General features: G+C 44.4%; 1 protein-coding gene across 3 annotated transcripts in view; it reads right to left on the bottom strand.

The window, feature by feature from the left end:
• LOC126335031 (adhesion G-protein coupled receptor G2-like) overlaps nucleotides 1-24,437 on the bottom strand; it is a 181,135-nt gene that overhangs the window by 26,514 nt on the left and 130,184 nt on the right. For all 3 annotated transcript variants that reach the window (XM_049997877.1, XM_049997878.1, XM_049997879.1), the window contains exons 8-9: nucleotides 10,308-10,448; nucleotides 3,925-4,359 (exon numbers count right to left, since the gene is read on the bottom strand). In XM_049997877.1, the coding sequence (XP_049853834.1) occupies nucleotides 3,925-4,359; nucleotides 10,308-10,448 (576 nt within the window). The remainder of the gene's footprint in view (nucleotides 1-3,924; nucleotides 4,360-10,307; nucleotides 10,449-24,437) is intronic.

Raw genomic sequence — 24,437 nt, 5'->3', positions numbered from 1 at the left:
AAAACGCTAAATGCTGAAGAATATGAACACATTTTGCAGAATTGTATACTGGGTACAATACAGGAAAGTTTCGGGGATGATACTTGTTCGTATTACCATGACAGTGCATTCTATCATAAGTAGCAGTGGGAGACAATAGTTAGTGTACAGTACTGCCCTGAGTCCGTACACATACGGAATGCAGCACCTTCGGGATTCGTTACAACGTCGACTTCGCCTCAGAACACAGCTTCAAACTTCACTACATTGTCTGCTTTCGGCTTTTGAGAAGAATAGGCTGCTGGTCCTCCACAAACATTCAAACACATCACTGGAAGTGTCCACAGCAGACTTCAAGTCGTCATAAAGGTGGAGTGTGGACACACTCCATATTAGTGGCCACTAATAGGTGCACAGATACTTTTCGTGACTGCTCGATACCAATGGTAATATTACCGATGACAGTGCCACTACAGCAGAGTTACTAAACAGTTTACCGAAATTTCTTCAGAAGTGAGAACGAAGTAAATATGCAGAATTCGAAACAAGAACTACTGCCAACGTGAGTAAACTAGAAGTAGATATCCTCGGTATAGCAAAGGTGTTTAAATCATTTAATAAAGGCACATTTCTGTTCCAAATTGAATACCAACTCGGTTTTTTCCATAGTATGCTGATACAATAGCTAAGCTGATCACAAACCATATCATTGTTGTCCACTTTCAAAAAAATTAAGAACTTATACTCTAGTCGAACATTATGAATGATGTGAGAGAAAACTACTTACACACAATCAGCACAGATTCAGAAAATACGAGGGTTAGTCAAATGAAAACCTTAAATTTCTAATAACAAATCGAAATTTCACGCCGTTATCCTGTAAGTTGGTATGCGTGCTACAAACAGCGTGTAGAATGGTCTGTAGGTGGCAGCATAGTGCAGATGCACACATACCGTCGCAGTATCAGTATAAAGATGGCCGTCCCGCTTGCGACTTGCACCAGGGAAGAACAGCGTTCTGTTATTCGGTTTTTGCGCAGTGAAAGTGTGAAACCTATTGAAACTCATCGACGAATGAAGGTTCAGTACGGTGATGCATGTTTGTCACAGTAGCAAGTCTACAAATGGAGTAGGAAGTTCGCAAGTGGTGTGACTTCAGTGGAAGATGCTCCTCGTCCAGGTCAGGCACAACGAGTTGTGACTCCACAGAACATTGCACCAGCTGAAGCCACAGTGAAGGAAAACCGCCGAGTGACACTGAATGACACTGCAGCATGCTTACCGATTAGTCATAGGTCAGCACACCACATTGTGCACGATGTGCTCCAGTTTCACAAAGTGTCTGCAAGATAGGTGTCACGACAGCTGACTCCTGAAATGAGAGAACGACGTGTTGATGCTTGTGAAGCACTTTTTCAGCTCTTGGAACGAGAAGGTGATGGCTTCCTTGCACGAATCGTTACTGGGGATGAAACCTGGGTTCACTTCCACCAACCGGAAACGAAGAAAGCGAGCAAGGAATGGCGGCATTCCTCATCACAAAAACCAAAGAAGTTTCGAAAAGAACCATCAGCAGGGAAGGTTATGTTGACTCTCTCTTGGGACGAAAAATGCGTCATTTTGGAGCATTACATGCCAGAGGGGCCACTGTCACCAGTGCATCATACTCAGATCTCCAAGCGACGTTGAGTGCTGTCAGGAGGTGTCCTTTTGCAACATGACAATGCAAGGCCCCACAATGCCCGTACAACAGTTGCAACAATAACAGACCTGCATTTTGAGTGTATTCCTCATCCACCATACGCACCAGACCTTGCCCCAAGTGATTTCCATGTGTTTGGACCACTCAAAGACGCAAAGAGAGGAAAGAAGTTCCGTTCTAATGAAGAGGTACGCCACACGGTACACGAGTTATTGAGCGGACTTCCAAAAGAATTTTTTTCTAAAGGAACTTATGCACTTTGTAAGCGCTGGAGGATTTGAATTGAGCGTGGAGGAGATTATGTTCAAAAGTGAAACAGCTTTGTACCACTACTGCACAATAATAAAAATATTTAAAAAACATTTAAGATTTTCATTTGACTCACCCTCGTATCATTGTCGTGAAACTTAACTACCTCTTTATTCTCACGAAGTAATGAGTGCTATTTACAGGGTATCTCAGACTGATTCCATATTTCTACATTTCCAGAAGGCTTTTGACACCATTCCTCACAAGCGACTTCTAATAAAATTGCGGCCCTATGGAGTATCATCTCAGTTGTGCGACTTGATTCGTGAGTTCCTCTCGGAAAGATAACCATAGTAATTTATGGAAAGTTATCTAGTAAAACAGAAGTAATATCTTGCGTTCCCCAAGGAAATGTTATATGCCCTCTGATGCTCCTGATTTACAGAAACGTCATAGGAGACAGGAGACACTCTGAGCAGCCCTCTTAGACCAATTGCAGATGTTGCAGTCATTTATCGTCTAGTAAAGGCATCAGATGATCAAACTCAATTGCTAAATGATTCACAGGTGGATTTAGATGGTGAAAAAAGTAACAGCTAACTCTAAATTATGAAGAGTGTGATGTTATCCGCATGAGTATTAAAATGAATCGACTAAATTTCGGTCACACAGTGAATCACATAAATCTAGGGGCTGTCAGTTGAACTAAATATGCAGGAATTACAATTACGAAAAAACCAAATGTGTATACATAATGTTGTGGGGAAAGTAAATCAAAGACTGCGATTTATTGGCAGATTAGCAGAACATTTAGAAACTGCAACTGATCTACTAAAGAGACTGCTTACTATACGCTGTCCGCCATCTTCTGGAATGCTGCTGTGCAATGTGTGATTCGCGTCAAATGGGAATGACGGAGGACATCGAAAAAGTTCAAAGAAGTGCAGCTCGTTTTGTATTATCGCGAAAAAGGGAAGTGAGTGCCACTTACATGTCACGGGAGTTGGAGTGACAACATTTAAAGCAAAGGCGGTTTTCGTTGTGGTAGAATCTTCTCATGAAGTTTCAATCAACAATTTTCTGTTCCGAATGAGAAAATATTTTGTTTGTGTCCTACATAGAGAGAAATGATCATCATAATAAAATTAGAAAATCGAAGCTCACACAGAAACATTTAAGCATTTATTTTTCTTTTTCTCATGTGGTGTTCAAGAGTGGGATGGTGGAGAAAGAATGTGAAAGTGGTTCGACAAATCCTCTGTCAGGCACTTATGTAGGACTGCAGTCTAGTCACGTAGATGCAGATAGTGAGTCCAGCGCTTAGAGATGAACGGGGTCAAAAGACCTGCCAGGGTATCCGAGAGTGCTAAAGCGCTGCTTCCTGGACTCGGGTAGGAGCGCCGGCCCCGGATCGAATCTGCCCGGCGGATTAATGACGAGGGTCGGTATGCCGGCCAGCCTGGATGTGGTTTTTAGGCGGTTTTCCACATCCCGCTAGGTGAATACTGAGATGGTCCCCACATACCGCCTCGGTTACACGCGTTGCAGATATTTGCAACACATCCACACTATTTCACGATTTACTCTAGACGCAGACAGTTGGCTACACTGATTCCATGCTGGGGGGTACAGGGTGGCGGCAGGAAGGGCATCCAGCCATCCCTAAAACTAACACTGGCAAATCCGTTGTAACCATGCCGACCCTGCGATAGCTGCGGGACTGTGGCGTAAGCGAAAGGAAGACGAACGGGGTCCAAAAGAAAAGGACGAAGAGTGGAGTGTGTCTTTGTGTATGTATGTGGGTGTGTGTGTGAGAGAGAGAAAGAGAAAAAAGAGACAGAGACAGAGGGAGGAAGAAAGTGAGAGAGAGAAGGAGACAGAGAGAGAGAGAGAGAGAGAGCAGACGGAGAGGGAGAGAGAGAGGGGGGTGGGGAGGGGGGAGACAGAGAGGAGAGAGAGAGGGAGAGAAGAGAGAAGAGATGGCACGGTTGTACCTGGGCGCCGGCGATGGTCGCAAAACGGAGGACCTGTAGCGCCGCGGCGGCGGTGGCCCAGCAGGCGGCGGCCAGCAGGCTATAGTGCAGCGCGACGCCCACGACGACGCAGAGCGCCCCCGGCTCGGACTGCGCGTACGGCTCTGCGCCTGGGGCGGCGCCGGAGCCGAGGCCGGAGGCGGCAGCGGCGAAGCAGGCGTCGCGCAGCGCCGTGGCCAGCACGAGCTGCAGCAGCGCGCGCGAGCCGGCGCGCCGCCGCCACTCGCCCGCCACCAGCGCAGTGGCTGCGAAGCCGAGAGCGCCCAGAAGCGACAGCGACACGCCCGCCACCGACAGCGCCGTCAGCGTGCCTTCGTGCCCCAGCCACGCCACGTCCGCGTCCGTCACCAGCTGAGCAAAGTGCGTCAAGTGCCGGCAGCGGCACACGTCGCTCACCTGCAACCGGCCACAGCAGCTCGTGCTACATACTGGAGAGCAGCTCGTGTTGCAACTAGCTCACACATACATACTAGAGAGAAGCTCACAGTGCTACTGCCCAATAATTACACGTGCCAGCACCAGCAAATGTGTCACACTTGCACGTGGTTGGTTGGTTGGTTGGTTTGGAGTATAAAGGGACCAAACTACAGGGTCATCAGTCCCTTCCACAGCCCCAATGACGATTTCGACGAAGCGTCCGCTCCCACGCTGCCGCTCACATAGGCCAATCCCACCACTGAGGCCAGAAATCATTCTTGACGCCCACACAGGAACAGCAGCTTCGCTGCTTAGCCTGTTTCACTCCTGGTTGATGTCACCAGAGATTTGCAGTGCAGTGCAGTGCAGGTCATCAGTCCCTTTTTCTTCATGTAAACAAGGCTCCAAATTCCCGAAAGGTTCTTGATGTAATAATTTACTAACGTCCGTATGATTTCTAGAAGTTTATTTTATTTTATGTTCTATGTGCTGCTACCGGTTTCGGTATTACATTGATGCCATCTTCAGGCCCCACTCGTCATAGTCGTAAAATCGCTATACACGGAAGGAGCCATTTAACTGGATCCGTGAATGGTTCAAATGGCTCTGAGCACTACCTGACTTAACATCTGAGGTCGTCAGTCCCTTAGAACTTAGAACTACTTACACGTAACAAACCTAACGACGACACATAATCCATGCCCGAGGTAGGATTCGAACCTGAGACCGTAGCGGTCGCGCGGTTCCAGACTGAAGCGCCTAGAACCGCTCGGCCATTCCGGCCGGCTTTTGATCCGTGAATCAATCGTCGTGCAGCATATAGAAGTGCGTAAAATAAAATAAGCTTCTACAAATCATACGGTTGTTGGTAAATTATTGCATCAAGAAGTTCATTCCAACATTCGTCCCACGATCCATAATGGATCAACGAAGATCAAAACTCCAAAAAGGGGTTGCAGAACGGCAAAGGGCGGAAAACTAACGGGGAACCACAATGAAAGAGAAAACGAAAGAAAATAACCAAATGGGGAAAACGTACATGAAAAGGAAAAGTGTCGAACCTATTAAAATAATTTAGCAGATATCCGAGACTGGCTGCTTACAAGAATAAATAAGGATGAGAAAGTCACTCTGCAAGACACTAAAATATCCATCCCAAAAGAGAAGGTGAGATGAACAAACATAGAAATTCCAAAGAAAGCAGGTATCACTTTAATAGGCCATGGCTGCAAAATACTAACATGAATTCTTTACAGATCAATCGAAAAACTAGTAGAAGGCGAACTCGGGGAAGATCAGTTTGGATTCCGTCGAAATGTTGGAACACGTGATTCAATACTGACCCTGCAACTAATCTTAGAAGATAGATTAAGGAAAGGCAAGCTTACGTTTCGAGCATTCGTAGACTTAGAGAAAGCTTTTGACAATGTTGACTGGAATAATCTCATTAAAAGTTTGAAGGTTTCAGAGAGCGATAGGATATTTACAATTTACACAGAAACTAGATGGCAATTATAAGAGTAGAGGGGCATGAAAGGAAAGCAGTGGTTGGGAAGGCAGTGAGACAGTGTTGTAGCCTATCCCCAATGTTATTCAATCTGTATGTTGAGCAATCAGTAAAAGAAACAAAAGAAAAATTTGGATCAGGAATTAAAATCCATGGAGAAGAAATAAAATCTTTGAGGTTTGCCGATGATATTGTAATTCTGTCAGAGCCAGCAAAGGACCTGGAAGAGCAGTTGAACGGAATAGACAGTGTCTTGAAAGGAGGATACAAGATGAACATCAACAAAAGCGAAACGACGATATTGGAATGACGTCCAATGAAGTCAGGTGATGCTGAGGGGATTAGATTAGGAAATGAAATACTTAAAGTAGTAGATGAGTTATGGTATTTGGGGAGCAAAATAACTGATTATGGTCGGAGTATAGAGGATATAAAATGTAGACTGGCAATGGCAAGGAAAGCGTTTCTGAAGAAGAGAAATTTGTTAACATTGAGTGCAGAGTTAAGTGTCAGACAGTCTTTTCTCAAAGTATTTGTATGGATTGTAGCCATGTATGGATGTGAAACGTGGACAGTAAATAGTTTAGACAAGTAGAGAATAGAAGCTTTCGAAATGTGTTGCAACGGAATAATGCTGAAGATTAAATGGGTAGGTCACATAAGTAATGAGGAGGTTCTGAATATAATTTGGAAGTAGAGGAAATTGTGGCACAACCTGACTAAAAAAGGGGACCGGTTGGCAGAACACGTTCTGAGGCATCAAGGGATCACCAGTTTGGTACTGGAGGGCATCGTGGAGGGTAAAAATAGTAGAGGTAGACCAAGAGATAAATACACTAAGCAGATTCAGAAAGATGTAGGTTGCAGTAGTTACTCAAAGATGAAGAAGCTTGCACAGGATAGAGAAGCATGGAGAGCTGCATGAGACCAGTCTCTGGGCTGAAAACTACAACAACAACAACGAAAAAACGTAAAACAGCACCTGCCACTCTGCCACTGAGGCATTGTCACCCAACACCGGAGGCAGGGTGCTGTTAAGTTAAAATTGCGCGTCAGGTTGGGTCAAATAGGGCACTTCAACAAGATGTAGACTATAGTCATAAGGGAGCCACAGTGACACATAGGTGGGTCATCGCGATGGAGAAGGGGACCCTGTGTTAGCTAAGTATGGCTGATGCAGAGTCAGCGGAGGACAACGGAGTCTCTGGGAGTGGCTTACATGGACGACTGCCACACATAGTTTATATGGTGTGCTGAGAGGCGGTGTACTGACCAGGCAGTCATTAAGTTCATTGCCCAGGTGACATGTCCTGGGTCCAAATGAATGTCACTGAACGTCCACTGTTGCCAAAGGCATAAAGAGACTCCCAGATAGTCGGTACCAAAGAATGGCAAGGGAAGCACTGGTCCATACCCGCCGTAGTACACAATGCATTAGCCAAGATACGATGGTACATACTAGAAAACATCTTGCAATTGGTCATAACTGCTCTGCAGCTGTGCGAAGTGCATAATTTGCTGGCAGCAGCATACATCACACAAGTGTCAGTGGAAATCGCAACTCTAAAGGCAAGAAACCGACATACATACCGGAGAGAGGCACGCAGTACTGCTGCTCGACAACCACACGTGCCACCACCAGCATATGTGGCCACACTGGTATGTGACCACGATGGCTCTGTAGACATAGAACTGTAAATTGCACCACAGAAAACAGTTCTATCTGAAAGTAAAATTTTTAAAGTTCATTCATTGGTAAGTGCAGCGCCGAGCCAAGACAGGCCTGTGTGCAATGTCACAATCAGAATGTAAGCTGTGTAGCATATAGTGACACACACAACTGGGGCACAGATACACCACACTCGACCACACGGTTCAGAGTATGACTGCAGAAGAATGACCACATCGTAACGTCATTCCAACAGCAGTGCAAGGTACTGTACCACCACACAAGTCATATGCAAGAGTGACTTTCAGCCGTTGACATGGGAGAAAGCAGTGCGACAGTTTTGTGAGATACAGCGAATCCATGTCAAGGCTGTTCCTTCAGGTGCTGCCTGATATTCGTCGTTCGACTTCAACTGTGAGACCTCAGCCAGCCTGATACAATCCACTTCCATGTAATACCACTGCTGCCTACTTTACTGCCACTGAGCGTCCCCGACCAGCAAGCCTCTGGGGCTCAATCAAGGGTCATCTTTAGCTGACAGCCACACACGCTGCCTGAGAGATGTGTACTAGTGCTGTGCTTCTGCGTGTACATGAGCAACGGCCAGAGCCTTGGCTGTCTCTTGTTGGGAGGCAGGGCGTTCTTCTGCATGGCTGCCGTCATCCTGTGTGGGGCTGGTGGCGCCTGACCTGAGCGTGAACTCTGATGTCTTCAAGAGCGCCTCGGTAAAACAGTGTGCCCCGACGCCAGCGTTCCATCTGGGCGCACAACGCCTGCAGACCTCTGGGTCGGCAACCTGCGAGATGCAACCCTTGTTGAAAGTGTAGTTTCCAACCTCTAGCATTAAATGGTAACACCACTGAGCTGGACAAGTCAGCAACTCTTGACCACTTTCGCCACTCTGGCGCCTTTGTTCAGTGACATGGAGAAGCTATTTGCATTCTACGAATCCTGAAACGAAATGTATTTACAGCCAATACTGTATCACTGATACCCTTGGTTGTTCCACTGGATAACACTCCTGCATGCTGAGCTTGGCATCCTGTGCCCAGAGGGAGCACAGTTCCTTCTCCTCCACATTTATTACGTATTGGGTATCTACTTGCATTATAATTCCACCTCAGCACCACACCAACACAACTGATACACCTGCAGTCAGACAGAATGCACTAGCCAAGCCACACTCGTACACACTAGAGAACATCTTGCATTACAGTAGTTCACTACTGCTCAGTAGTTGTGTGAAGCGCGAAATGTCCCAACACCATCATATGTGACACACCTGCTAGTGGACATTACGACCCACTTGCTGTGTCGTCTTGATACACACTACAATGAATGTTGTGCAGGAGTACCTTGCATTACAAGCTGGCTAGTGAGCTGTTCACTACCACTGATCAGCTCAACAACCTGTCTCAGGTCCCAACACTGGAACATTTCACTCCCCTGTAAGTGCACGCTGCAACTCTAGACACTACATCCTTACACATACTGGGGAGAATGTTTGTCAACAGCCTGTGTCACAACTGGCGAGTAATGCTCAGCAAGAGTGTGAAGTGCATCTGGGGCCAGCACTGGCCAACATCTAGCATCTGGAAGTGGTCATTGAAACTGATTAGACAAGGTGTCATGATACATATTGCCTAATATTCAGTGGGTATATACATAAATGAAAGAAAATGGTGAGCCTCTAAGACTTCATTGAAAGCAAGTAGCAACTGCTCCAGAATCTCTTTCGGGCAGCACATCAGTAAATTTATCTTTGTCTCTTTTTCCAGAAGTACAGCGCAAGAACTAAAATTATGTATGCGCACAGAGGGTGAGTTTGAGAAGGTGAGACAGATAGAGGCCTGTACACAGAACAGTGTTACCTCCCCTTACTGCATGCAGGGTCACGACATTAAGTCTACATGCTTTCTGTAGTAGCTTCATATCCCGAATTAATCCTTCACTTCTCAGCGGAGTGCGTTAAGCTTTCAAACGCCTTGGCAGAGTAAAACTAAGAGTGCCTGACCGGAACTCCAAGTTGGAATCCTGTCTTCCCGGAAATTCCTGGATAACTCAATTGGTAAGGTCACTGCCCACGAAAGGCAATGTCCCAGACGGCCACACAATCAACTAGAAACTTTGAAGATAGTGCTAAATTTCTATTGGAGAATTATCATCCCAAATCACCAAGCAGTTTGTCAGTTCAGGAATATCAAAGATTTTTATTTCAGTAATTTCTTATTTGTGACTAGTTTTCAATCAATGATCATGAGGTTGACAGCTTTATAAATATAGTATGGAATGGTAGTCCTTTAGCATGAGTTATGCAACTGCGATTCAAGAGCCCACTATTTGAGCCTCGTAGCTCTATGAACAGTTGAGTTTGTTAATATCAGATGTACAAACAAGATATGACTGCCACTGTGTTGGTACAAATCAATAGCAAATTGGAAAGTACTCACACAGCAGCTCAATAATTTTGGAACTATCGAGCTATGAATGTCACAAGTTTCATTATTCATTTTGTAGAATATAGATAACTCATATGGTATGGACATAGGAAAAAGATATCACAGTAGAGAAAGGAAGAAAACAGGGAGACCATGGGCTAGATGGATATAAGGTGTTCATACATTAATTAGAAGAAGAAATATTGAAGAAAAGCTGTGGCCAGATTTGGGAAATGGAGAATGAAAACTAAATTTGACGAGTGATGTTGTCATCGGTCAGCGAGGACCAGAGATGAGACGGCGGTGTTCTTACCTTCCCTCTGGAGATGAGCCTGCAGTTGTCGAAGTCCCAGGTGGAGGTATTGAGGTTCCAGTAGCCGCAGCGCCGCCTGCGGATGGCCACGTTGCTATTCTTCAGCACGATGTCCACCTCTCCAGAGCCGTTCAGCACCGCCTGTGCGACACAGGGAGCGTCCAGGTGAGCTTGGAACGTCTCTCACATAATCCGCCGAGTAGCGAAATAGGTGACAAAACATACTGAAGCTGAAGTGTGGGAGGTTATTTCCAATAGATACCCAGATATCCCGTGTGAGTTAAAGCATCTTGACAACAGACTGTCTATATGATGTTAGGGACTACTTTCTCTTACAATGCCGACTAAAAACGTCAAATTTCTTCGATATGTGTCACAAATGATACTTGGGCTGGAAATCATTAAAAGAAAAGCCTTACTCGTTGCGACGGAATCTTCTCACGAAATTCCAATCACCAACTTTCTCCTCCGAATGCGAAAATATTTTGTTGGCACCGACCTACATAGGGAGAAACGATAACCAAGATAAAATAGGGAAATCAGAGCTCGTACAGAAAGATATAGGTGTTCATTCCTTCCGCGCGCTATACGAGATTGGAATATTAGAGGATTGTGAAGGTGGTTCGACGACCCCTCTGCCAGGCACTTAAATGTGATTTGCAGAGAATCCATGTAGATGTAGATGTAGAAATGTATTGCGGGATTAGCATTTCAGCGAAACTGCACGAAGTAGGCAGCATGCAGCTGATTTCTCATTCAGAAATTACGCTTGGTTGTTCGTGAGAAGATCGTGTTATGCCTCGTGTAAGAAGGAGAACTAGTGCGTTTCAGAATTACACAGTGGCGGGTTCGTAGGGTATCGAGACATCGATTTATCGTTCCGCGGTGTTGCTACTGGCAGTGGTCGAAACCCCACCACGGTCATGTGACTATCGAGTCGATGGGTGCAGTAGGTTGACACTCAACGCCATGCTAGATTTCAACGGTCTCACGTGACTAGCACCAGAGCTGGGACAGATGTATTGTTTGTTAGGCCGTGTACAGTCATGCACCAGGAAATGGGCTTATTAGCAGCAAGACGAGTGTCCACACGGACGACGTCTTGAGCAGGTCTGAATGTCAGCACGGTTACCATTGTTGCACTTCCACTTCATGTGCAGTAGAGAGAGACGCGCCGACGGTGGTATGTTCAGTCGCTAGTCCCGCTTCCGCACACAGCACCATCAGGTGCGTAACCGCTTATGAAGTCCGCCCCGGTAGCTGAGTGGTCAGCGCGACAGACTGTTAATCCAAAGGGCCCGGGTTCTATTCCCGGTTGGGTCGGAGATTTTTCTCCACTCAGGGAGTGGGTGTTGTGTTGTCCTAATCATCGTCATTTCATCCCCATCGACGCGCAAGTCGCCGAAGTGGCGTCGAATCGAAAGACTTACACCAGGCGAACGGTCTACCCGACGGGAGGCCCTCGTCACACGGCATTTCATTTACCGCTTATGAAGACTAGACTATATCTGTCATCGTCACACAGGCCATTTGGTACACAACACGATCACCTCTGATTTGCAAAGACTTTAATAATAAGATAAGGCAAGATCACGGGTTGCCTGTGTTGCTCAAACCGACCTTCTCACAGAGGGCGTGCGACTGTTCCCCTGACCAATAAGTTCTGCAGATCTCTCATCAATTGAAAATATCTGGGCGTGGTTTGCCGAGACACTGACGCCCTAACGCCACCACTCGCCAGTCACTACGAATGATGAACTCTGGCGCACAGTTGAAGCAGCATGGGATGAGGTTTCCGCATCTGTCATTCAAGCCCAGTTCGATACGACCACGAAGTTCCACACTGTTGCTCCTAACAGAAGTGATAGCTCTCTGTAATAACTTTCGCATTTTGTATGACCTCAAAACACATACAGTTTTAATGTATATTTACTCTGTTCTGCATAAACACATTAAGTAAAATCCCTTAGTCGCTGTTTGAATAAAAAGCAGTGTATTTTCCAGTATTGTTGTAAAATAACTGAAAGAATTTCAAGTAAGCTTAATAAACGTAGAACTTACCGTCTGTTAAAAGAAAAGTATGAGAGGAGGACACCCCTTACTCCTAGGGATAGAAGTGGGTCTAGAGAAGTGGGAGGGGTGACATGCAAGCAAATCTTTAAATGCATGGAGAAACAGAAATCAAACCTGGTATATTTATGATTCACCATATGGCAAAATATACACTATGTGACCAAAAGTATCCGGACATCCCAAAGACATACGTGTTTCATATAACGTGCATTATGCTACCACCTACTGCTAGGTACTTCAAATCAGAGACCTCAGTGGTCATTAGACAACGTGGTCAGGTGATTGGGTGTCACTTGTGTCATACGTCTGTACCCGAGATTTCCAGACTCCTAAACACCCCTAGGTCCTCTGTTTCCGATGTGATTGTGAAATGGAAAAGTGAAGGGACACTTACAGCACAAAAGCGTGCGGGCCGACTTCGTCTGTTGACCGACAGAGACCGCCGACTGTCGAAGAAGATCGTAATGTGTAATAGCCAGTCATCAGACAGGAATTCCAAACTGCATTAGCATTCACTGCAAATACTATGAAATTTGGATGGGAGGTGAGAAAACTTGGATTTCATGGTCGAGCGGTTGCTCATAAGTCACACATCACGCCAGTAAATGCCAAACGACGCCTCGCTTGGTGTAAGGAGCGTAAACGTTGGACAATTGAACAGTGGGAAAATGTTGAGTTGGGTGACGAATCACAGTACACAATGTGGCTATCCGATGGTAGGGTGTGGCTATGGCGAATGCCCGGTAAACGTCATCTGCCAACACGTGTAGTGCCAACAGTAAAATTCGGAGGCGGTGATGTTTTGGTGTGGTCGTGTTTTTCATGGAGGGGCTTGCACCCCTTGTTGTTTTGCGTGACACTACCACAGCACAGACTTACGTTGATGTTTTAAGCACCTTCTTGCTTCCCACTGTTGAAGAGCAATTCGGGGATGGTGATGGCGGAGTGATTACACAGTAATATCCCTATAATCGAATGGTCCGCACAGAGTCCTGACCTGAATCCTATAGAACACCTTTGGGATGTTTTGGAGCGCCGACTTCGTGCCAGGCCTCACCGACCGACACCAATACCCCTCCTCAGTGCAGCACTCCGTGAAAAATGGGCTGCCATCCCCCAAGAAACCTTCCAGCACCTGACGGAACGTATGCCTGGGAAAGTGGGAGCTGTCATCAAGGCTAAGAGTGGGCCAACACCGTATTGAATTCCAGCATTACCGATGGAGGTCGCCACGAACTTGTAAGTTATTTTCAGCCAGGTGTCCGGATACTTTTGATCACGTAGTTTATTTTGCACTTAAGACATCCGTGGCGCGGTTATTAATAGTGTGGGCATATGAATGGCGTGACTTGTGAAAAAACTGAAAAAGAATTGTATTAGAGACGGATTTATAATTGTCAGTGATTCTGCGTGACTGATGACAATTCGAATTGTATTTCTCTAGGGGTAATGGTAGTGGTAAGAAGGGGTGACACAGGGAGCATAACTTTTTAACTCTTGGAACAATTTCCACGAAACTAGGTAGACAATGGCTTACTAACTGGGAAGAAATACTGAGGGGGAAGGCACCCTTAACACCGCCACGTAGGGTTGTCGTAGAGTGAGATAAGATGATGTATTTGTTTACGCCTTCAACTCGAGGTTAAAATGCAAATACGGTTTTAAAATTGTGCAGCAGCCACAAGTCGCATTTAATATTCCTTAATTGACATGTTTCACTCTTCAGACGCGATCATCTTAAGAAATTCAGTATCCAAGGGCCACACCTTAAATATTTCTGACTGCACTAGATGTGTGGCCGTGGCTAATTAAGGGGACATTGTATCTCCTATGCCACCAGTGTTAAATTTTCAAATTTTGTGACCCATTATCTTGGAAACTTTTTAAGACACCAACCTACAATTTTCCATAATTATTGAATGCACCTTTCTAGATACATTGAACTATAGTTATTACTGAAATTGTATTGTGGGGTATGTTATCATTTTTTTTCAAACACTCAAATTTTTGACAGAATTTTGTATATAAATGAACATGAAAACGAAACAACTCAGGATATTTTAATTATTCTAGTTCCATATGTGTCGAATCTTACACTTGGCTTAATGTGAAAATTTAATGTCTCTACCATCATTACGTTTTTAGAGAACGGGTTGTTTATTGTAAAAATGTAGTACAGAGATATTCAGATTTAAAACTTTTTAGTTACAGATTCTTATACAGACTTAAATTTCTGCGTCTTTGATGCACTAGAATTGCCCTGGCCCATAGTCTGTGTTTTCTTCAGTGTCACAATAGCCCAGTGCTTGCCTCCTCCTTTTCTTTCATGCTACTTTTGTCATTTGCTGAGCAGCTAACTCTGCTTCACGTACGAAAAGCTCGTCCAATTCCCGCAGTCCTTTAGCTGTGTTCTGTCCAAATCTTACCCCTAACTTCTCCAGAACCTTAAGTCTTTCATAGTTCCCACCATTAAAAGTTATTACAGCATCAGACATTGCTAATGTTAGAGTCATAAGGCCAACATTTTTAGACACACGGCTCCACACAACATTATTGAAGGACTCATTCACATTCTGGGTCTACCCATGTAACCACTTCTTTAGTAGCTCATGATTTGCCAAATCTCCCTAAATATAAAGCTGTGAGGACGGGGGGGGGGGGGGGGGGGTGAGTCGTGCTTGGGTAGCTCAGTTGGTAAAGCACTTACCCGCGAAAGGCAAAGGTCCCGAGTTCGAGTCTCGGTCCGGCACACAGTTTTAATCTGCCAGTAAGTTTCAGATCAGCGCACACTCCGCTGCAGAGTGAAAATCTCATTCTGGAAACAACCCCCAAGCTGTGGATAAGCCATGTCTGCGCAATATCCTTTCTTTCAGGAGTGCTAATTCTGCTACTTTCGCTGGAGAGCTACTGTGAAGTTTGGAAGGTAGGAGACAAGGTACTGGTGGAAGTAAAGCAGTGAGGTCGGCGCGTGAGTCGTGTGTGGATAGCTCAGTTGGTAAAGTACTTGCCCGCGAAAGACAAAGGTCCCGAGTTCGAGTCTCGGTCCGGCACACAGTTTTAATCTGCCAGTAAGTTTCAGATCAGCGCACACTCCGCTGCAGAGTGAAAATCTCATTCTCCGTAAATAGGTTTGATTGTCTCCACTACTGCCAAAGGAAGAAAATTTTTATGGGTAAATTCAGACAGGTTGCCAAAAAATTCAGCTTGCCTATATTTACACCAAGTGTTTGGTGGAGATGGACACAAAGTATGGCATGGCTTTACATCGATTGATATTCGATGAAAGAAAGTGCTCCACACAGCTCCTTTCATCTTGTCAAAATTGTCACAGTTGTCTCTTATGGCCTTCCCACAATATTCCTGTAATTCATCAATTACTTTGTCCGTTAGTCTTCCAGCACATTTTATTGTCTTGCCATCAAACAGTTTTGTGTTACCCAGCTTGGTTTTTAGGTTATGCAGACGTGTTCCCATCCTTTTCTTGATATGTCCTACAGAAAACAAAGCATTTCACAGCCTTCTAGACTGTGTAGTTCCCAAGGTGTGGCTGCTCAACTGTGGCAGTATATACGTAGCCACGATGTTTGACAGTCACACGTCAACATTCGAAATATTATTTGAAGGTCTCACAATTGTCTGATTTTAATGTATTATGTACCAAAATGTTCAGGAAAGTCCAAAGTACATTAAGGAGTGGAAAACAGCAAATATCAAATTTCAACGAATTTCACGTACAATGTCCCCTTAAGTTCTGAAGATACCCGAGTTTGTCGAGTAAATATTTCAATAACGGAAAGTTGTAGACGATTTGTGGCTGCTCTACAACTTTAATTTCTAATGGTAGCTGTTCCCCTTACAAATGATGCCTGAGCTCGTTACAAATGTTTTGTATAATCACGTATTGCTTAAAGTTAAATTTACAAAAAAATTGTCAAATATTTTACTTTGTAATCTATATACTGGACATATGCTTCTAAAAACATAAACTAAATTTGCTTTTAAATTTCTATGCTTACACGGTTACAGTCCACACTCCATTGACGGGAAGTTGACATATGCGCTTTCAGATTATTCCTTGACTGTATGCTCTTGAACAGCATGTGAGAAAAATTAACACTTTAATCTCGGAATGCGATATCTGATTTCTTCTCTTTTGTGACGAGGGTCATTTCTTTCTATGTAGGTCGGAGTTAAAAAAATGTTTTGGCTTCGTAGGTGAAATTTGGTGACTGTAAATACATGATTAGATATGATCGCAAAGTAAAACGCCTTTGTTTTAATGATTACCACCCCGGCTATCGTATCATTTCTGGGATACACTGTCAGAGACTTTTCATTCACATTTCTGACCATTGTATGAGTAACCAGGCTGGAGCTGATAATCAGGCAGTGCTCCACAGTGGAGTCCAACCCTGCTGTCTCTGACATTATTCTGTTTCCGAGTTTCTTGTGTCACCGGTCAGACAATGCCTTAAAAAGCTGTTTCGGTCACCATGACGTTAGCGAGGTTGGAGATATTCGGAGCGCTCTGTAGCATCACTTCAGCAACCTGACATCACTTCCGTCATTTGCGGTAACACGTAGCGGAAACAGCTCCCCACTTAGCTTTGTGACGCGTGCAAGATGTTTCAGGACGACACCGACAAAATATAAAGAACCACAAGTCGTACACGATCTTTTATTTGTTAAGAATCGTTTACTTGTGCACCCTAAGTTTGTAGGTTATGCACGGTAGTTCTGCGAATAAATAAAAACTGTTGTGTATCATTTGTTCATACAGTATTTCCCATGTTACTGAAAGAGCATATAACGTTTAAGAATACGGTTTACTTCAGTTGGCGTTCACGTAAATTCCTTAGTAGCTAAAGCGGATTCGACTGAGAACACGTTACCAATAGCCCATAAATTTTTACTTAGACAGTGGCTCCGTCAGAGCACTCTGCATTAAGATCGTGCCAGACGACGCACAGGTCATACACTTCAAATACGCTGCGCTTAAGTTCACGTATAGGTATAACCTTGAAATTGACGACCGGCTTCGATTCTCTTTAAAATTTGTGATACAATTAGTAGGATGCCGGGAGGTTAATTCCATAAATTATCTGGGAGTACGCATTAGTAGTGATTTAAAATGGAATGATCATATAAAGTTGATCGTCGGTAAAGCAGATGCCAGACTGAGATTCATTGGAAGAATCCTAAGGAAATGCAATCCGACAACAAAGGAAGTAGGTTACAGTACGCTTGTTCGCCCAATGCTTGAATACTGCTCAGCAGTGTGGGATCCGCACCAGGTAGGGTTGATAGAAGAGATAGAGAAGATCCAACGGAGAGCAGCGCGCTTCGTTACAGGATCATTTAGTAATTGCGAAAGCGTTACGGAGATGATAGATAAACTCCAGTGGAAGACTCTGCAGGAGAAACGCTCAGTAGCTCGGTACGGGCTTTTGTTAAAGTTTCGAGAACATACCTTCACCGAAGAGTCAAGCAGTATATTGCTCCCTCCTACGTATATCTCGCGAAGAGACCATGAGGATAAAATCAGAGAGATTAGAGCCCACACAGAAGCATACCGACAATCCTTCTTTCCACGTACAATACGAGACTGGAATAGAAGGGAGAACCGATAGAGGTACTCAGGGTACCCTCCGCCACACACCGTCAGGTGGCTTGCAGAGTACGGATGTAGATGTAGATGTAGGACACACCATAAGGAAAGAAAATTCTAAAAAGCAATGGCTTTTTCAGCCCTGTTGTACAGGGGTGAGACATGGGCGGGAAAACGCAGTGATGAATCCCATATCAGGCCTACAGAAATGACATTCTTGCATGCAGTTAACGCTGCTCCGAAAGGACCTCACCAGAAAACGACAAGCCATCCACAATGTAGCAACAGAAATTAGCGAGTATCAAAATAAGTTGATCCAATATGAGCTGAGAGAGGTCAATAGGCTACAAAAATTATCTCTACGTTATACGCCTCAGGAAGAAGTAGTGTCGGGCGCCCCACAAAGAGGTAGGCTGTTACATCTCCATCTATGTCAATATTCCGCAAACGACTGTGAAGTGTGTGATAGAGCGTACTTCCCATTGAACCTGCTATTAGTCTTTCTTCCCGTTCCATTCATATATGGAGAGCTGGATCCCTATGTGAGCGATAAGTAGAGATTTGCAGTATATTCCTAGAGTCATCACTTAAAAGCGGTTCTACAAAGTTTGTAAACAGGCTTTCGCTGGATAGTTTACGTCTATCTTCAAGTGACTGCCAGTTTAGTTTCTTCAGCATTATAGTGACTCTTTTGCACAGGTCAAACAAATCTGCGACCATTTGTACTCCCCTTCTCAATGTACGTTCAGTATTCCCTCTTAGGCTCACTTGGTATCGGTCCCACACAATATTCTGAGATGGTCCGCAACAGTAATTTTTAAGCAATCTCCTTTGTAGACTGATTGCATTTCCCAAATATTCTATCAACGAACCGAAGTCTGTAACCAACTTTACCTGCGACTGAGCATGTGAGAAGGTTCCATTTCACATAATTACAAAGTGATACGCTCAGTTATTTATCGTATTTGTCGATTCCAGTTGCAAATCACTGATATTTTAGGCATGGGATACTTCTATTTTGTTAAGTGGTCAATTTTACATTTATGAACTTTCAAAGCAACTTGACAATCTTTGCACAACTTTGAAATTTTTTCAAGATCTGACTGTATATTTGTGCAGCTTTTTTTCAGACAGTACTTCAATGTAGATAACGGCATCATCTGCATAAGCACTGTCTGTAAGGTCATGAACATACAACATGAATACCAAGGCTTACAACACACTTCACTGGGACACACCTAAAATCATCTGTCGATGACTCTCCGTCCAATAGCAGGCTTCCGGCCAAACAGGAACTGCACAGATCAAGTCCTCTCACTAACTTCCTACATCGAGGCAGGCTTCCCAAGACATGAAAAAACATCCATGGTATCTATAAACCTGACAGCGGCTTATGATACTGTATGGAGGCAAGGCCTGATTTACAAACTGCTCCGCATCGTGCCATGTTTGAAAATGGCTAACCTTACCAACGAGATGCTCTTCAACAGACCATTCCAGGTGATACTTGGAAATTATTGGAGCAAAACAATGAAGTTCAATAATGGCTTGCCCCAAGGATCTGTCCTGGCACCGCTACTTTTCAGCATGTATATAGCCGATATGCCCAATACTAAACCTAGAAAGTTTGGATAAGCAGATGACTGGGCCATAGCTACACAACATCGAGATATGGAGTATACTGAGACTGTCCTGACAAGCGACTTGTCCTTGCTGGGAACGTACTTTCGTGAATGTAGAATACAACCTAGTCCAACTAAAACTGAGGCTATGTGTTTCCACCTGAATAATAAATTAACTAACAGACGCCTTAAGATATATTTTGATAACAATATTCTGCCTTATAATAAAAATCCAAAATACTGGGAGTGACATTAGATAGAAACCTGAGCTACAAATAACACCTCATCAACACTGCTGCAAAAATCCGTACTAGGAACAATATCATTCAGAAACTATGTGGTACCAGCTGGGGCTCCTCCGCCTCTACGTTGCGATGCTCTGCTTTGGGACTTATCTACTCTGCGGCAGAGTACTGTTACTCTGTTTGGCTAAAGAGCGCTCACACCAAGATGGTTGACGCAGTACTGAACCAAACTATGCGGATTATTTCAGGTACAATAAAATCAACCCCCATTCACTGACTACCTGTACTGAGCCACATACCGCCACCTCACTTACGAAGAGAACATGCGCTTCTCATAGAATTTAAAAAAAATACAAGACAACCCGCAACTTCCGATTCACGCTTTGAGCAATGGCATTGACAGAGATAGATTGCGCTCTAGACATCTTATAAGGGCCAAAGATCTGGAGGAAAATGGTTTCTGTCTCGAAGAACGCTGGAAAGTGGAATGGGAAGAATGAGCACCCCCACAGGTAAACACCTTACTGAAACCGTCGAACAGACCTCCAGGCTCTGGCTTACCACGTAAAACCTGGACCATCCTCAACAGGATCAGGACAGGTCACGGTCGATGTGCGGACTCTCTACGCAAATGGGGAAGAGCACCATCCCCAAAGTGCGACTGCGGCGCTGAGAAGCAGACGATCCGGCACATCATTGCAGTTCAATAGATTTAAAACCTAAATGTTAATTTGTAATTATATATATGTTGTTCATGACATAACTGTATTTAATTCTTTATGTCTTGTCTCTTAGTGCCAAAGTTATAAAGTTATTGTAGCAGCTTATTTCTCTATAAAGGTGATTTGCACTTGCCATACGCTAAATAAATAAATCTCCGTCCAAGATCACATGATGCCTCCTCCCTCCCCACCAAGGAACCCTCCCCAGTCCAGTCACAAACAGGCATGGTACCCTACAGGAAAGTACTTTTGATAACAAGCATAAGTGCAGCACTGAGACAAATGTCTTTCGGAAATCGAGGAATGCTGCATCTACCTAACTGCCTGGTAGAATGTCATGTCTACCTACATCTACATACATACTACGCAATCCACCATACGGTGCGTGACGGAGGGTACCTCGTACCACAACTAGCATCTTCTCTCCCTGTTCCACTCCCAAACAGAACGAGGGAAAAATGATTGCCTATATGCATCTGTAAGAGCCCTAATCTCTCTTATCTTATCTTTGTGGTCTTTCCGCGAAATGTAAGTTGGCAGCAGTAAAATTGAACTGCAGTCAGCCTCAAATGCTGGTTCTCTAAATTTCCTCAGTAGCGATTCATGAAAAGAACGCCTCCTTTCCTCTAGAGACTCCCACCCGAGTTCCTGAAGCATTTTCGTAACAATCGCGTGATAATCAAACCTACCAGTAACAAATCTAGCAGCCCGCCTCTGAATTGCTTCTATGTCCTCCCTCAATCTGACTTCATAGGAATCCCAAACGCTAGAGTAGTACTCAAGAATAGGTCGTATTAGTGTTTTATAAGTGGTCTCCTTTACAGAGGATCCACATCTTCCCAAAATTCTACCAATGAACCGAAGACGACCATCCGCCTTCCCCACAACTGCCATTACATGCTTGTCCCACTTCATATCGCTCTGCATTGTTACGCCCAAATATTTAATCGACGTGACTGTGTCAAGCGCTACACTACTAATGGAGTATTCAAACATTACAGGATTCTTTTTCCTATTCATCTGCATTAATTTACATTTGTCTATATCTAGAGTTAGTTGCCATTCTTTAAACCAATCACAAATCCTGTCCAAGTCATCTTGTATCTTCCTACAGTCACTCAACGACGACACCTTCCCGTACACCACAGCATCATCAGAAAACAGCCGCACATTGCTATCTACCCTATCCAAAAGATCATTTATGTAGATAGAAAACAACAGCGGACCTACCACACTTCCCTGGGGCACTCCAGATGATAGCCTCACCTCCGATGAACACTCACCGTCGACGAGAACGTACTGGGTTCTATTACTTAAGAAGTCTTCGACCCACTCACATACTTGGGAACCAATCCCATATGCTCGTACCTTAGTTAGGAGTCTGCAGTGGGGCACCGAGTCAAACGCTTTCCGGAAGTCAAGGAATATGACATCCGTCTGATACCCTTTGTCCATGGCTCGCAAGATATCATGTGAAAAAAGGGCGAGTTGCGTTTTGCTGGAGCGATGCTTTCTAACGCCGTGCTGATGCAGCAACTTCTCTGTCTCAAGGAAATTCATTATATTCGAACTGAGAATATGTTCGAGAATCCTTCAACAAACCGATGTTAAGGATATTGGTCTGTAATTTTGAGGATCCGTCCTTCTACTCTTCTTATATACAAGCGTCACCTGCGCTTTTTTCCAGTCGGTCGGGACTTTACATTGGGCTTCACGTGATTGACGTTTCGGATCTATGCTACATGGTATGGTTGATGTCGTTAAGTTAGAAATACCTCACTACATGCGAAATCAGAATATATTCTAAGATTCTACAACAAATGGATGTCAGGGATATTGGACAGTAGTTTCGTGGATCACGCCTGCTATCCTTCTCGTTACCCTGTGCTCTGTATTAACTACTGAGCATGAACTTTTGTTCGACAGATCAGCGGTACAGTATTGTTTAAAGAGTGGCGAACTCAGCCCCAAATTCATTATAGAATATAATTTAGATTCCATCGGGTCCTGGAGTTTTATTCATTTTACGAATTCTGCAATATCGGAACAGGTCACATGGCCTAGCCCGTAATGAAGACTAGGGATTTCACACTCTCGTAGGCGATTCAGTGTAAATTTTGAATGAGAAAGAAGTGGGGAAACGAAATTTCTGGTTTTTTTGAGTGATTTCGCCATTAAAAGACGACAAACAATCTTTCTTCTTTTCGAAAATTGTGTATACAGTTCCCGCTCTGGGCGGCAGGTTGCACCTGGAACACCCGTCTCTAACTTTGTGTCAGTGTGCTGGCTACATTCTGTAGAACGATAGAAATATCGTATTTCTGTAACTGTGCCATATTTGGCTGCCGGTGAGTGTCCTGAACAGCTGCTTTCGGGACCATGACTTAACTGACATAGGAGATAGCAGGAGATATCTGTTGTGTCAGCCTGACATCAGTTCCGCTCCTTGCGGAAGCGCCTCTCCCACCGGGCCGTGGTGAGTCAGATGACACACATGCGGGCTGAGTGGCCGTGCGAGAAGTAAACAGTCCGCCAACGCCCAGTCGGCGATGCGTCACGTAAGGGACAGCTATAGGCGGGCCTCCGCGTAGGAAGCGGTTCAGGAAACCGCGCAGCGCTGTTTCAGGCGGAGAGTGACGTAGTAGGCGCCGCTGCCTCCGCCACAGAAACTGTAACCAGTAGCGAGTTAGACAGCCCCGAGTAACTTTGTGAAGGAACCGGATATAAGGATGGTACCGACGGACACATCTTGCGTCTAACGGAGACAGCCTTACAGCCGACCGGAGTGGCCGAGCGGTTAAAGGCGCTACAGTATGGAACCGCACGACCGCTACGGTCGCAGGTTCGAATCCTGCCTCGGGCATGGATGTGTGTGATGTCCTTAGGTTAGTTAGGTTTAAGTAGTTGTAAGTCCTAGGGGACTGATGACCACTGCAGTTAAGTCCCATAGTGCTCAGAGCTATTTGAACCATTTGAACAGCCTTACAAAGGAGCTGGAACCTGTGTTCAAGGATAATAGATGTTCTCCACATCAGAACAGGTTAGCTTTAAGGAGGAAGAAACGTGACCACTCACCAGATCACGAGGAGAAGGAACTATCAAGTCCAGGGTGTTCCTCCCATATGTCGGCAATATTTCTTCGAAATTAGACAGAACCCTGTAAGAAATATTATTTTAGAGTAATTTCCCAGCCTCTTGTCAGACTCTTGAAGATAGTTTCCGTCTATCAGACAAGGTATACTAGTAAACTTCCAGGAACCGGCTTTAAATGATGACTCTAGGAATATGCTATAACCCCCTACATATCGCTCCAGTAGGTACAGTAGTGGAAATCAGTAAAAGGCAGTCTTCCTAAAAAATTAACAACACAAAATCTGTTGCATACATCTATCGAATTTATTATGACAGTAGTAGATGCTCATAAGAAATAAACCATCATGACGGAATTACATAGTTTCTTTCATAACACTAATAATAAAATAAGGCTTTTAGATTTCCTAGATGGAAACTGGTATAAAGACGCTTACTGTCCTGTTGTGTTATTGTACTGTTAGTTCTTCGTTCAACCTCCATGCTTAGTAATTACCTCAAAAATTCCCTTCGGCATTGATGTTTGTAAATCTTCCAGTGAAATTGTCGCCGACTCTTCTCTTTCCAGCTCACATACGAGCACAAATTACCCTCCATTGCGACAAACACATCTTGCAAGTATTCCCCAAAGGTTTTCTACGGGGTTCAAATCCAGGCTACGTGTAGCCCATGGCAACCACCTTTTTTCTGTGGCAGAAACATGCACAGATGCATTATCTTGTTGAAACATTAGACTTTCGTTCCCTAGATCCTCATTCTGTCTCTAGAGT

This window comes from Schistocerca gregaria, chromosome 2 (genome assembly GCF_023897955.1).
Source record: "Schistocerca gregaria isolate iqSchGreg1 chromosome 2, iqSchGreg1.2, whole genome shotgun sequence".
NCBI classification, from domain to species: Eukaryota; Metazoa; Arthropoda; class Insecta; order Orthoptera; family Acrididae; genus Schistocerca; species Schistocerca gregaria.
Note: the sequence above shows the minus strand (reverse complement) of the source record. Positions and strands in the feature narration are given on the sequence as shown.